The sequence below is a fragment of the Phoenix dactylifera genome, unplaced genomic scaffold, assembly GCF_009389715.1.
Source record: "Phoenix dactylifera cultivar Barhee BC4 unplaced genomic scaffold, palm_55x_up_171113_PBpolish2nd_filt_p 000117F, whole genome shotgun sequence".
Taxonomy (NCBI): domain Eukaryota; kingdom Viridiplantae; phylum Streptophyta; class Magnoliopsida; order Arecales; family Arecaceae; genus Phoenix; species Phoenix dactylifera.
Window position 1 is genome coordinate 1050590 of NW_024067686.1, and position 13401 is coordinate 1063990.

Genomic DNA, 13401 nt, shown 5'->3' on the forward strand with positions numbered 1-13401 from the left:
ATGAGTGATGAAGAGGCGAGTGAACTGGTCGAAGGACCGGATTGAGTCAGCCTCCAGCCCGACGAACCACGCCCTCGCCGGGCCACGGAGGGTTGCCGGGAAAGCCTTGCAGAGAAGGGGATCTGATGCTCCGTGGAGGAGCATAAGGGTCCTGAAACTCTCGACGTGATCCCGCGGGTCCGCCGCCCCGTCATAGGGCTCGATTGCCGGCATTTTGAACCCCGGCGGATTCGGGGTCCGCAGGATCCTCGAGGCGAGCGCCGGCTGGAAGGAGATCTCTAAGTCGGCGAAGGGATCTTTGGAATGGCCCTTCAGGACCTGGAGTTGTCGGTGGAGATCGTCCACCCGCCGGTCCAGGGAGCGCGACCGGTGGATGGGAGACAAGGAGCGGCGAGAGGGGGACCGACTGGAGCGCGGGTTCCTCGAGGACTGGGGGGTCTGGGAACGCGCCCGGGCCCGCTTCTCGTACCCCGCGCAGCTCCGGTGGGAAGGTCCCGGCAGAATGGAGCGTACTCGAGAATCCTCCTCGCGCCGGCGCTCCTCCCCATGGGAGAGGAAGGAGCGCGGGTTGAGGAGGACAGGCGAACGCTCAGGCAGCGGCGGCTCCTGAGCCCGCTGTGGCGCCCGGGACATCGCACCCTGCAGATTCTGCACCGCCTCCGCGAGGGTGCGAACCTGCTGGGTTAGCTGGTCGAGCTGGGCGGCTTCGACCGTCTGAATGGGCGGTGGGGCGGTGGAGTGTTGCTGAGAGTGTGTTGGAGATGCAGCGGCCTCCCGGCCAGAGGCGCGAGAGGCCCCGCGACCGGGAGCATTGGAAGCTCCACGACCACCTCGCCGTGCCATTACGATCGCTCTGAGATCCGGGCCCTCCTTCTAGCGCCAACTGTTGCTGGGGGTCCAAACCGAGAACGATTGGCACAGCGGTGTGAACGGGGTTCCCTTTGAATTGCTTTGGTTGCGCTCCGCCCTCCGCCGGAAAACCTGCAAGCAAGCCTCGCACCACCACCAGGGTAGTGGGGGCCCTCCGACGATCAAGTCAGGGGAGATCGAAGGAGAAGGAGAAGGAGAGGTAGCAGGTAAGATGATACTCTGGAAAATCTTTCTTCTCCCCCTTTCCCCCCAGCCCCATATATATCAGGCTGGGGGGTTTTTCTGGGGATTGGTCATCGTGTGGCACGATGGGGTTGCCACTGACGTGGCCGTTACAGGGCGTCGTGGGGCAGCGCTGGGTACGGCCATGGCAGGGCGTAGTGGAGCTCCGCTTTATACGGCTGTTACAGGGGATCGTGGGGCAGCGCCGGATTCGGCCGTTGCAGGGAGTAGTGGAGCAGGGGGCCGCGGCGTGCCTCAGGGGAACAGTCTGTTGTTGTCAAGAGATTGCCGACCCGAGGTCGGATTGCTGGATCAAGGGGCAACCGACTCGGGGTCGGACTGCGGAGGGTCGGGCTGCGGAGCCGAAGATATCCGACCCGAGGTCGGATTGCTGGATCAAGGGGCAGCCGTAGTCTTCCTGGGCGCGCGTGCCGGTCACGTGGGGCATGGTGGCTAAGTTCCCCCGTAACAGCTATCATAATTGACCATTGGATCTTAATCCCACCATTGGATGAAGACATAATGGGTCAAGTGAATGACGCCTTGCATTGGAGCCCTTGGATCATCATCATGAAAGATCAAGAGGTGAGGCATGATGGACATGTGATTGGCATGTGATGTTGACTTGGTCAAAATATGGCACCACATGAAAGGACATATCATTTGATACACCTCCTCACTTGATTTGTGCCTCCTCTTATTTGATATGGCCCTTTAGATGATGCCCTTTCATGAAAGGATGTGTGGATGGGATGCATCTCTAAGAGATGCATCCCTACGCCTATTATAAATAGGCTAGCGCTCCATGGGTTTCATCATTCCAACTCCACCGCATTCTCTCTCCCTTATCTCTTCTTTCTTACAAGGCTTTGTCTCTTTCTAGCATTGCTTCTAGGGTGTCCTAATCCAAGACAAGGTGGTCTTCTTTAGGACAAAAAGATTAGAAGTGATTTTAGAAGGTGAAAGAAAAATAGAAAGGAAGGAAAGCAAGCCATTAGAGTTCTTTAGAAGAATTCTACATTAAGGATCAAAGTTTTTGAAGCTTAAGACTTGAATTAAGTTTTCGTGTGGATCAATGTTGGAGGGTGAACATTTGGGCACCTAATGAAAATTCTACACATTGGATTAGCGTTAGAGGTATTCTTCTATTTCTACATTTATATTATATTATTTGATTGCTTCTATTAAGGTGATCTAGGCTTATAAGGGTTTAATGTTAAGGGACTTTATTAAGAAATTTTTAAAATCCCTAGCTTCCGCTGCGCATTATAACATGCTAAAACCCTTCACATGTATGGGCCTGAAGCCAACATGGTGACAGCCCTGGCTCTTATCTCAGCGTGCTCTCACTTGGGGTCTCTTCACCTCGCCAAACAAGTCCATAACTTGATCATTAGTGAACTGGAGATCGATACATTGCCGTGGAATTCGCTCGTGGACATGTACGCCAAGTGCGGGGATATGGACTCTGCGGTGCAAATGCTCCAAGATAACTGTGCGTGCATGAAAGATGCCAGCTCGTGGAATGTGACGATCTCTGCATATGGCCTGCGTGGTCATGGAAGGGAAGCACTCAAACTCTACCAACAGATGCGTGCTGAATGAATTGAGCCGGATGATATTACATTCACATCGCTTCTATCCGGCTGTAGCCATGCAGTTCTTATGCAGAAAGGCAGGAAACTTTTCGACAGCATGAAGGACTGACTCTACATCATGGATGTACTGGCGGCCATCATCTGGCTATTAGTGCACACGACGTCAGCCCAGATAATGATAAATCCGACTCTCCTATGTAAAGGGGCAGCCCAGAAGACCTCAAGTATGCATGCCATATTATCTATAAAGAACAAAACTTTACTGAACTTTCTCATTTCCATATTGTTACTTCTCTATTCTGACTTATGCATCAGAAAGTCTTCCGCCAGGCAAGCGAACTTCTTACAGGTCGTCCCCGGAGGAGACCAACAACCCTAATTCGGCCAGCCTACTCAACTCAACTCCAACCGACCCTATGGTCGTCCGAGCTGCGCTCCGACCTCGGTCCGAATCTTGTGGCAACATGTACCATGTGTTGATGTCAAACAGTATATAATGCATCGACTAGACGGCATGAAGTGGGAGAGGTGAGAGAAGCCATGAGCAATAGAGGATTAAAGAAACCAGCAGCTTTTAGTGTGATCTAGTTTGGCAAAGAAGTTCATGGATTCCATACAGCTGATCGGTTCCATCCGGAGCATGTAGAGATCTATGGAAAGTTTGAAAGTTTGATTGCCGAGGTGAAGATGAAAGGGTACGTGCCCGATGGGTCATGTGTTTTGCATGATGTGGAGGAGGAAGAGAAGGAGCCCATTCTCAAACTCCATGGCGAAAAGCTGGCGCTTGCCTATGGTATTATGAGATTACGTGATGGGTTACCCAGCAGAATTACCAAGAACCTACGGATATGCAATGACTGCCATGTCCATGTGATTCAAGTTTCTACGGTTTGGAACTTTATAGAAGAGGGCCTGTTCTTTACATTTATTCCGGCCACCAGCTGGCTTCCAGTGGTCATTAGGATCATAGTTCACCATCTTGTATATGATTACATTCATCAAGAGGACCTCACATTTTTTTTTAGTGAACCTTTTATGATCGATTTTAATTGTGTGCACAGGAGGGAATCCCACCCGGGGAGGTGCCCACCTCTCCTTGCCGCTTTCTTCTTATTATATGGGGCGAAATATTTGGGTTACACTTCTTTAGACTTGAATCCATGGCCAATGATGGATGCGTGCAATAAGATTTTCAAATCGTCAGTCTCCTCAGCAAATCATTTAGCACGCATCGAATGCTTTGGAGTAGGCATTTTTTTTCCCACACAAACAAGAAAATGTTCACCAAGTAAACTTTCTTCATTCGGTTTGATTGGCTGCAAAGGCTCAGAATAATCGAGCAATAGATGCACAAACATGAAAGCACCGATTCCACAAAAGAGATTGCCATCTCTCCGACCTGTTCACGTAATTTAAACGTGCAGGCTGGCCACATCTTCCACAGACTTTTACTCAGATGCCATCTAATCGCAGCGGATTCCATTGGGTGTGCAGCCTCACCTTATCTTCCATAGATTTTATTCAAATGCCATCCTGGGGGACTACCAGTTCTGGTTAGGTTGATTGCACCATTGATAAATCCACTTCTTGTAGGGCTGGAATCTCTTTTATCATTTGAGGTATGTAGTAAAAATTATGAAACAAATTTCTAGCTCTTACAGAAGCTGGAAAAGGTTTACCTGAAAAAGGCCCCACCTTGAACTTTTAGACAAAGCTATACTTGAGTTATGCTCTCAATCACCATTTCCCAGATCCTGCCAATCTAAAACAATCCAAAAAATCAACAATTTAAGCATGAGTTTGCTTTGAACTTCAGATTTTTTGAACAGATAACCAACGATAGGAAGAACAAATAACTTGAATCCCTGAGTACCAAGATCCACAACAAATTACACTATGTTGATAACATATTTTACTGAGAACGAACATCAGTGAAAACACTTAGTATTTCAAACTAAAACAGTTTACTCATAATGGAACAATCTCATCATGTTTAAGTAGCTGTGATCCTAGTTGGCCAAAAAAGCAATATGTAGCTACAGTTCATAGTCTATAGTTTTCTTCCCTCCTAAAATTTAATTTACCAAATCAAAGAAAGAAAGGGTGCAAGAAGGGCAGAGTCTTTAAGTTCTATAATGTTGGATAAAATGAATATCTTCCCGATTTGCTCCATCACCAACATATCTTTAATAACTGTAGACATAACTTCGCTAACCTCTTCAGGAAAGCTGATAACGAAATAAAATTACTAGTATCCCTTTTTGACATTAGGCAGAGTATTTAACTGGACTTTGTAGGGCATAAATGCACAACCAGACCCTTATAATCCATTACTATTCATAACTTGAGATTTGCCATAATTTTTTGATAGCTAATTGATGTTGTTGAGGGAATGAAATAACCACCACAAACACCAGAAGACTGACAAAAACAAGCATTCAACTTCTCCCTTCCTCATCCTTAAAGGCAATGGAATTTGTTAAGTAGCACCATTACGAGTTTGAAGGAAATGCAATCTTCCCTCGCAAAAAATTGCAAGTTACTCTCAAAAATAGAATTATCACGGTAACACGAAGTTTTCCACTGGATTCCTAAACCTTGTTGGATGCCCTCCCACCTGTTGGCCTACAGATCACCAAAAGATCAGTTCAAGGTTCAAACGCTCACTTCTGGTCAAGCCAAGCAAGTTTCAGTTTTGGCAGTTTTTGACACAAGTTCTGATGTTGCAGTCAAAAGTTAGAAGAAAACATCAAAAGTCAGGAAAAATGGGAGGAAAATAAAATAAGACATATAAAAACATGTATCACATAAATTTGAGCATATTGTATTGTTTAAAATTGCTAGCAATCTGGTTCTGTGTTTTCAAATTGATAGGTCAAAACTATGTGAAATTACAAGATCTTCTAAAAAACAATGAAAGTATTAAAGAATTATATTGCATTAAATTGGTAGATGACAATCAAATTATTAAGCACTAAAAATGTAAATATCTATATAAATAGAATATACTAACATAAAACAACATATGGACATGAACTTGATATAATATTCACCATCATATTAAGTATCAAATATTAGCACAGGATGTATAAATAAGGCCCTATTTGAGATTATTGCATTGTTGGGTTATCAGTTTAAAAAACTAAAATATGAAACCAAGACAAAAAAACTAGTTTTGTAGAGAAGTTTTAATGGTTTTCTTTTAAAAAACTCCAGTCTGGTTTTTGAAAAAAGAAAGAGCTATTAAAGTGACTCGCTTTGTTCGAAATGAGAAACAAGTTTTGTTCTACCCTGCCGCTTCCACTACCACCACAGCGATCGTTGCTGCTAGCACCACCACCATCACCACCACTTCTAAAAGTTTATATTTCTAAAACAATCAAGCATACCAAATATGTTAACATTTTTAAAAATTTAGGAAAAGATGGAAACAAAGTTTCAGTTTTTAGGTTCAAAAAAACAGAAAATAGGCAGCCATGCCAAAGGCAACCGAAGTTATGAGAAAAGGACTTCAATAACATTTGCCCCATTTAGATGCTTGTTCGATTTAAGATCTAGCAAAACCAAGCTTGAATCTTATAAATTCACCATCACGGAGCTTGTTCACCACAAAAGCCACATGTCGCCTACCTTAAATTTTCTTAAAAAGCCCCAACAAAGCCTCCTGCATCTAGGGGACATTTTCTCCTGGATATCTTAGAATCAAACTCTTAAATGCTTCCAATGTTCTAAAAATTACAAAAATTCATGTTTCTTTACAAATAAATTGCTTCCCACGTTAGATTTCGTCATCCATAAGTAACTGAAACTTGAATCAAGCAATGAAAAATAAAAAAAACAAGACCATTTAGCCAAACATACTTGAAGAATTGAAGAAACAGTCCAAGTTGAAACTATATACCAATTTAATAGGTAAACATACATCTGCAACCAGTTTGGCCGGAACTGGTCAAACATGAAAGAAATTGCGTTGAAACCAGCCATTAGCTGGAAGTGCATTGAGTTTTAAGGGTCAGTTTTGGCTTGGTTCATCAGAATTGATGGCCAAACCCTCAAACCTGTATTACAGCATTATGATCCCCTCATTATTCTGTTGATGCCAGATAGCTCTCATTTCAATGAGCTATAAAATTATATAAAATTAACCTTCAGATGTCATACTTTAGGATATTCAATTTTACTACAGAAAAAGACCCACAACAGTCTATGGAACCTAACCTCCTTGCATGATGTTGGGAACCGAAGAGTTCTGTATAACACTTGCTTGACGCTTGGAAAAAGATCTAGAAAAAGCTTCTCTCCTTTTCTTCCAACTTTTACAGCCGTCCAACATCTAAAACTCCAACTTAATGACATCCAAATGCATATTCTTTGAAATAGTATTCAAAACCATCCAATATGCATTTATTACTCAGTAACTATGGCAAACTATATATTGACCTGATAACTCAAAGGAGGCTAGCAATTCTATCCTCTTTTCATATGATACAAATACACAGACAAATGTCACTTTGGAGGATGTACTTTTCATAACAATCACAAGCCAAAAACTCATCCAAGGTTGTTTCCCAACCAAAAGCTTTCTCTAGAAGTAATCTCTTTAAGGGTCTTGGTGGACAGGACAAGACTGAAAATGGGACTCCTAGGTCCAGACTCCTCCCTCAGGAATGAAAGACAACATCCATTACATTGTTGGGAAGAATAAAACAAATACTTTTTTCAATTAATCCTTTCATCTGAAATTCTGTCTGAAGACAATAATCTAATTAATCCTCTCATATAGGTCTAATAGACTGCAACCACCGAACTTCTGGTCAACAGACACCAAAGATTTACTCTAAGGAGAACCTTCACTCATTTCCCCCTTTGAACATTATATCCTCAGGTCTGAGCAATAATAACATTTCCTCCAAGAAAATTTGCATTAGTCTACAATTCCACTCAATAGATCAACTGACCAATGCTGTCTAGCACCTTAACAACCCCATCATTGTTATTCAACACCATCTTTAAGATAAACTAATTTTTCCTTAATGTTCATGCTCAAAATCATATCTTTACAGCGCTGGTCCAAGTAAAACATATCCTTTTTAAACATATATTGCCAGTCCATTTCCATTCTTGGTTTACATATAACGTGCCACCATATATGCCCGCTGAGAATCCTCATCAGCCCTACAAAAAATAAGTTATATATTTTCCATGAAGCAACTTTCTCTCCGTTTTTTTCCAATATCTCAAATGAGACCCTAAAAGACGAAGATTCAGGTTTAGATTCAAAATGACATGTCAACCTCAAGTATTAGCAAAAGTGCAATCTCTAGAGTTAACAAGGCCAACCAAAAGATTCTCTGGTTTTGCTCAGATATTCTCACCCATAAACAAACTTACCTCAAGAATGAATAGAAGATAAGAGCCAATAGAAAACAGCATATAACGAACACTCAGTTGGAAAAGATTCTCTGGTTTTGGTCATATATTCTCCACACCCACCCACCCCCCCCCCCCCAAAAAAAAAAAAAAAAAAATTATGCCTCTTTGAATTGCCTCTTTGAATTGCCAAGCTTGTGAGAGCAACTGAAGTATAGATTCCACCATACTAACAGTCTAAACCCATCATCACCAAACAAGGTTTAATCCCTCAAGCATACTAGCTTATATAACCTTGTATATGAGTCACTAAATGGGCCAACCCATATTATCCAAAGAGAACCAAGGAGGATTCGAATTTAGAGGATGCTCATGATCTAATAGGTTTCACATATCATCAATTGAACTTAATTCTTAATCAGCTACTTTTGATCTCAGAAATTTAAAGCCAGATTTACAAAATCTTTTTTGCCACGTACTCCTATTCTAGAGGCCCCTCTTCCTTTGGATAATCATCCATCATGAATAATGAACACCAATACAGGATATGTAACATCCTGATACGAATTAGCCAATAAGATAAACATCAAAAAAAGGATATTATTACAAGATAATAATATAAATATATATATTTTTTACATGTGAAAGCTATCTATAAAACATAATGTATTATCACAATAATATAGTCCAGGCTCCATACCATAGCATCAACATCCATGAGCTCCATCACCCAGTCATCACTCAAATCCACAGACCACAAGTTATACTCTATATATGGCATCCACATCTTTGACTCTAAAATTAACCATCTACAGTGAGAAAAATTGACATCCACACGCAAAAAGAGAGAGACTCCTCTTATCTCTCAAGTATCCCGCATCTTTTTACTATTTTTCAAGAAACATGACATTTAAACCCAATGTTTGCCATGTATTCTAGCTATACAAGTACTACCAAGATCCGTCATTTCGATACTAGACTCCGTACCATTGCCACACTAGCACAGTATTGGTACGGCATGGTACAAAATTTTTTGGCGTGCCGAATGTCGGTACGCCATCCGTATCGGACATAGAGCCGGTACGGTACGATATGTCTTGTACTGTTCGGTTCAGGCCGGTATGGCATACCTTGAGTACTACTTTCTAATATATATAGAATATGTTCAAGGCATGCAATATATAGCACTATTGTATCTTAGAACATCATGTTACATGCATCAACGACTAACAAGCATCTATAATATGATACGTTGAATTGGATTTGCAATAATGGAACTCCTTGTTAAATTGAAGTACTTTATAAACTTGCAAAGCTTAGACCTCCCCTTAGGATGCGATTGATATCATTATCAAAGAGATACTTCATAATCACGCAGATTCAAATATTTGGTGATGCACCACCCAAGACTCGAACCCAAACACCCAAGACTCAAATCCAAAATATCTGGTTGCTAAGTAGAGGGGTGTGATCATTGGAATAAGCCCTAATTGACTATGAAAAGGCAGACTTGAGATTTCTAAAACAATAAATTACAGGTCATCAATGACAAATTCGCCTACCTCCCAATATGGGAGTGCATATTAAATAAAACTAATTACCGTTGCAACCAACCCATGGTTTGACGAACAGGTTAGTACTAGTCCGTACAAGGCATCCTAGATAAGTCCAGCGATCGATCAGATCTTTTGACCCTAACTGCCTCAAAACTGGTGAATCATGGTTGGTATTGCCTGGTACCAGTTGGTATCAAGTTCGACAAGGACTGGACAAATTAGTTGTGAGCAATACTAGCTATCTGACAAAACCCCTTAGCATATTTTTTTGTTGTCGCTTTTGAACGCAAAAGAAAGAGGAAGAAACAAAAGAAGAAGAGGAAGAGGACTCATATCTAGCCTCCTCAAAGCTGAAATCCTCTAAATATCTCAACAATCTCCTTTCTCACCTTTTTCTTTTGCCATTGAAAATGGCCAAACCTCAAAAAAAAGGGAATGCCATGCCAAAAACCTCACCAAATCCTAAACAAAAAACTTAAGCAACACCAAATAGCATTAAAACACAAAAAAAGAAAAAAGAAAGAAAAGAAGTCTTGATACAATAATATTGGGATACCACATTGTATCATATGTTAGAACCTCAGTGTTTCGATATTGTATTGACCCGGTTCCTAACCAATACTCACACCAGGTCCGAGTCAAACCTCAAACCAACTTTTGCCTATACAAGTCATCAAGCACAAGCTTCATGTCAGTTACATACAATAAAATCTACTATAATACAAACACAGCATTATTGAGCTCCAAGAATAGATGAATACATATTAAGCACCACATCATTAAAAGTACCCTATATATGATAAAAGGTTAACCAAGGGACGCATCATCTGCTGGAAGCAATCTTAACATCAAAACTGTGGAGAACAACTTAAGTATATGAACCATCTCTTAGCCAGCAAGGACTCTGTTAATCCTATAGACATAATGCCACTACTTGATCCAAACAGTTGACTTTACACTAATGGATCTTCTCTATTTGTGAGGTCAAGTCCTTTGAGATGAGAGAATTATGAGATGTTCCCTGTTGGAGTAATAGTTCAATGCCCCACTCCTAGGTGACCAACCACTTTCAATAAGCAAGTACACCAACAACTTCTTATTATGATCATCTCTCCTTCAATTAAACCCACAATACATAAGTGGCAATCTGGCCCCTACAAGTATACTAGGCTGAAGGAAGAACAATGTTGACTATCAAAGCACTCTAAACTTCATAATAACACTCTTGAAAGTACAGTTTGAAGGCAAAAGACAACCTCTACGTTACCAACTGGTCTCATATCCTCACACCTTTCAATAGGAAAACTTTTTGTCTAATACCTCACTTCTTGCTTAGGGGCAAATGAATGCATGTATGCAATCTTTAGTCCAGTCATCCTAACCACCACATGAAAAGTACCAGATATTGGAAGAAGGAATTATCACCATGACAAGTCGGTTTCCATTTCTAACCTCACTAAAGAAATCCCTAGGCACTAACAAGCTATAAGAATTTATATCAACCTGATAGGCTGAGAATATTTGAGTGTACTAAAGGCAATAGATAAGATGCAAAATCACAGATAACAGAAAAAGCACTTGGAAAAACATATAAAATATAAACCAAAGGAGGAGTCCTTGACAAGAATCTCAGCATGAAAAATGAGAAAGAGATAATAAGATTGATGTCCTTACTAAGTCAGCTTACAGAAGGTGCATTCCATCCCTAACCATCTTTAGGAAAATGCAGTATTCTTAATACATAAGTTTTTTTTTTTTGCATGGAATCTTAACTTATAATCTACTGATTTTTCTGGGATAATAAATGATAACTTTAGATGTACTTCTAAGAGCAAGCAATGTCACAAGCTAAACACACTACACATTACACCACCAGCAGGCAACATCACAAGATCAGATCTTCACAACAGAGAAGCAACCACGCTGGCCTATGGCCCATCCCTAATCTAAATCAAGTAAGAAACCATCGTTCTATTTTATCCCATCTGTAGCGGATGAGTAATGAAGGTGAGAAATCCCTGATATCAGTAAACAGATGATGAGATGATAACAGGGGTCAATAGATAGATGAACCTTTCTTTGTTCCTCTGTATGTCTGACTCTCAAACCCTGAGTATCTGGAGCTTGGTGGAGAAGGCGATGGCAACCCAGTCGGGCTGAGTGGAGGACCACTGTAGCTGCTCGATTTCGGCCCCGGCGGTGTAGGCGAGTATGGGGTCGAGGCCGCCGTCGGCAGCGGCAGCAGCCTGCTGGCCGCCTCCGCCCGAGGCGCTGCCTCCGGCGGTGCCCATGGAGGAGAGGTCCCAGATGAGGGCCTGGGAGTCGTCCCCGGCGGTGCAGATGTGGCAGGAGCTGTGAGGGGCCCAGGCGACGGCGTTGACGCTGGCCTGGTGGCGGTGGAGCTCGACGACGGGGAGAGTGGGGAAGCGGATGTCGAGGACGACGACCTTGGCGGAGTCCATGATGATTGTGGCCATGTAGCGGGGGTCCTGCTTGTTCCAGCCGAGGCGGACGAGCGGGGTCTCCGGGGGGTCGGCCGACTCATAGATGATGGTGGAGTGCTCCTTGTCGCGGAGGTCGAAGACGCGGACGGAGCCGTCGGCGGAGACGGAGGCGAAGACGCCGACGCCGCCCCAGGCGATGTCGTAGACCTCCTTGTCGTGGGCGATGAGCTGGGTGTCCACGGCCTCGCGCTCGATATCCCAGATGGTGCAGGTGGTGTCGATGGAGGAAGTGCCCACGCGGCGCGGCTCCGCCTCGTTCCAGTCGAAGGAGGTCAGGGGGGTGCAGAACTCGGAGTTGCGGTTGCCGTTGAGGAGGGACCGGAGCTCCACGCGCGACGACGACTTGGAGGAGGAGTTGCTCTTCTTGTTGTTTTCGTCGTCGCCTTCGTCATCCGACGATATGCGCCAGATGCGGAGGAAGTCGGCGGAGGTGGCGAGGAGGTCGGGCCGGAGGCAGTCGCGGTCGGGGACGAACATGGTCTTGGTGGGGGGGTAGGGGTGCTCGAAAGAGAGGGCCGGGTCGGAGCGGATCTCGCCGGTGGAGTCGTCCAGCTGGACGATCTCCACGCGGTTCGGGAACTGCTCCAGGAGGCTCGCGATGGCCAGCCGGTACTTCTTGTCCCGCCGCACGCTCCAGTTCATCGCGTAGATGTGCCACGGCGCCTCGTACGTGTATATCTCCGACCGCTTCTGCTGCTCCTCCGAACCCTCCGGCGTCCTTTCGCCGCCGCCGCTACCGCCCATTTCCACCACTATTTTTCCACCCCTCTTATTTCTCTTTAGATTGCTGCTCGGAGAGACGGGATTGATTAGGATTCAGATGGTCGGAGAGGCGACCATCGGCTAAACGGTATTGGATCGGAAGAAAGCCCTTCTTCGCCTCTGCCCCTCGAAACATCAGGCCAAACAAGTCCAGGCGATCTACCCCTGCGATTTTATTCAGCCTCCTGCGGACGGGAGTCCGCGTGAGGGACGATAGAACTATTGAGTGCAGCGATGGAGACGGTGGTATCTTAGGGTCCACTTAGATGGGCCGACCGTTCTCTTATAAACAAAGCCCAACTCCTTGCCCGCCGAGCTTTGTGGCGCTTCCTCAGTAAATCTCGAGCTTGATCGGACAGCATGCACCCCTAAAACGCAAACGCAAATTCTTTCACAATTAATAGGATTAAGGCTATGTTTGGGAGAGCTGTTAGTAGTAGAACTTTTGGAAGTAGAGCTGTTGGAAGTAGAGCATTTATAAAAAAGCTGTTTGCTGTTTGGTAACTACATTTCTAAAGT

The 13401-nt window shown here is 43.8% G+C and overlaps 1 protein-coding gene across 4 annotated transcripts; it reads right to left on the bottom strand.

Annotated features, from left to right (window-relative positions):
• Positions 1-3926: 3926 nt before the first annotated feature.
• Positions 3927-13126, bottom strand: LOC113461389 (WD repeat-containing protein LWD1-like). Of its 4 annotated transcripts, XR_005507185.1 has the most exons (3): positions 11690-13125; positions 4370-4452; positions 3927-4223 (listed from the first exon to the last, which is right to left on the bottom strand). XR_005507185.1 is itself a non-coding variant. In XM_039116656.1 (2 exons), exon 1 carries the CDS (start codon positions 12862-12864, stop codon positions 11719-11721), a length of 1146 nt encoding a protein of 381 aa, XP_038972584.1. In that variant the 5' UTR covers positions 12865-13126; the 3' UTR covers positions 3927-4444; positions 11690-11718. The 4 variants fall into 4 exon arrangements, 3 of the variants coding, with proteins under 3 accessions (XP_038972584.1, XP_038972583.1, XP_038972585.1); XM_039116656.1 differs by having other exon boundaries at positions 3927-4444; positions 11690-13126; XM_039116655.1 differs by having other exon boundaries at positions 3927-4452.
• Between the last annotated feature and the right edge of the window lie 275 nt (positions 13127-13401).

Bases quoted from the DNA above. Each gene is read 5' to 3' on its own strand.
- LOC113461389 (XM_039116656.1), bottom strand. From the start codon at position 12,864: ATGGGCGGTAGCGGCGGCGGCGAAAGGACGCCGGAGGGTTCGGAGGAG.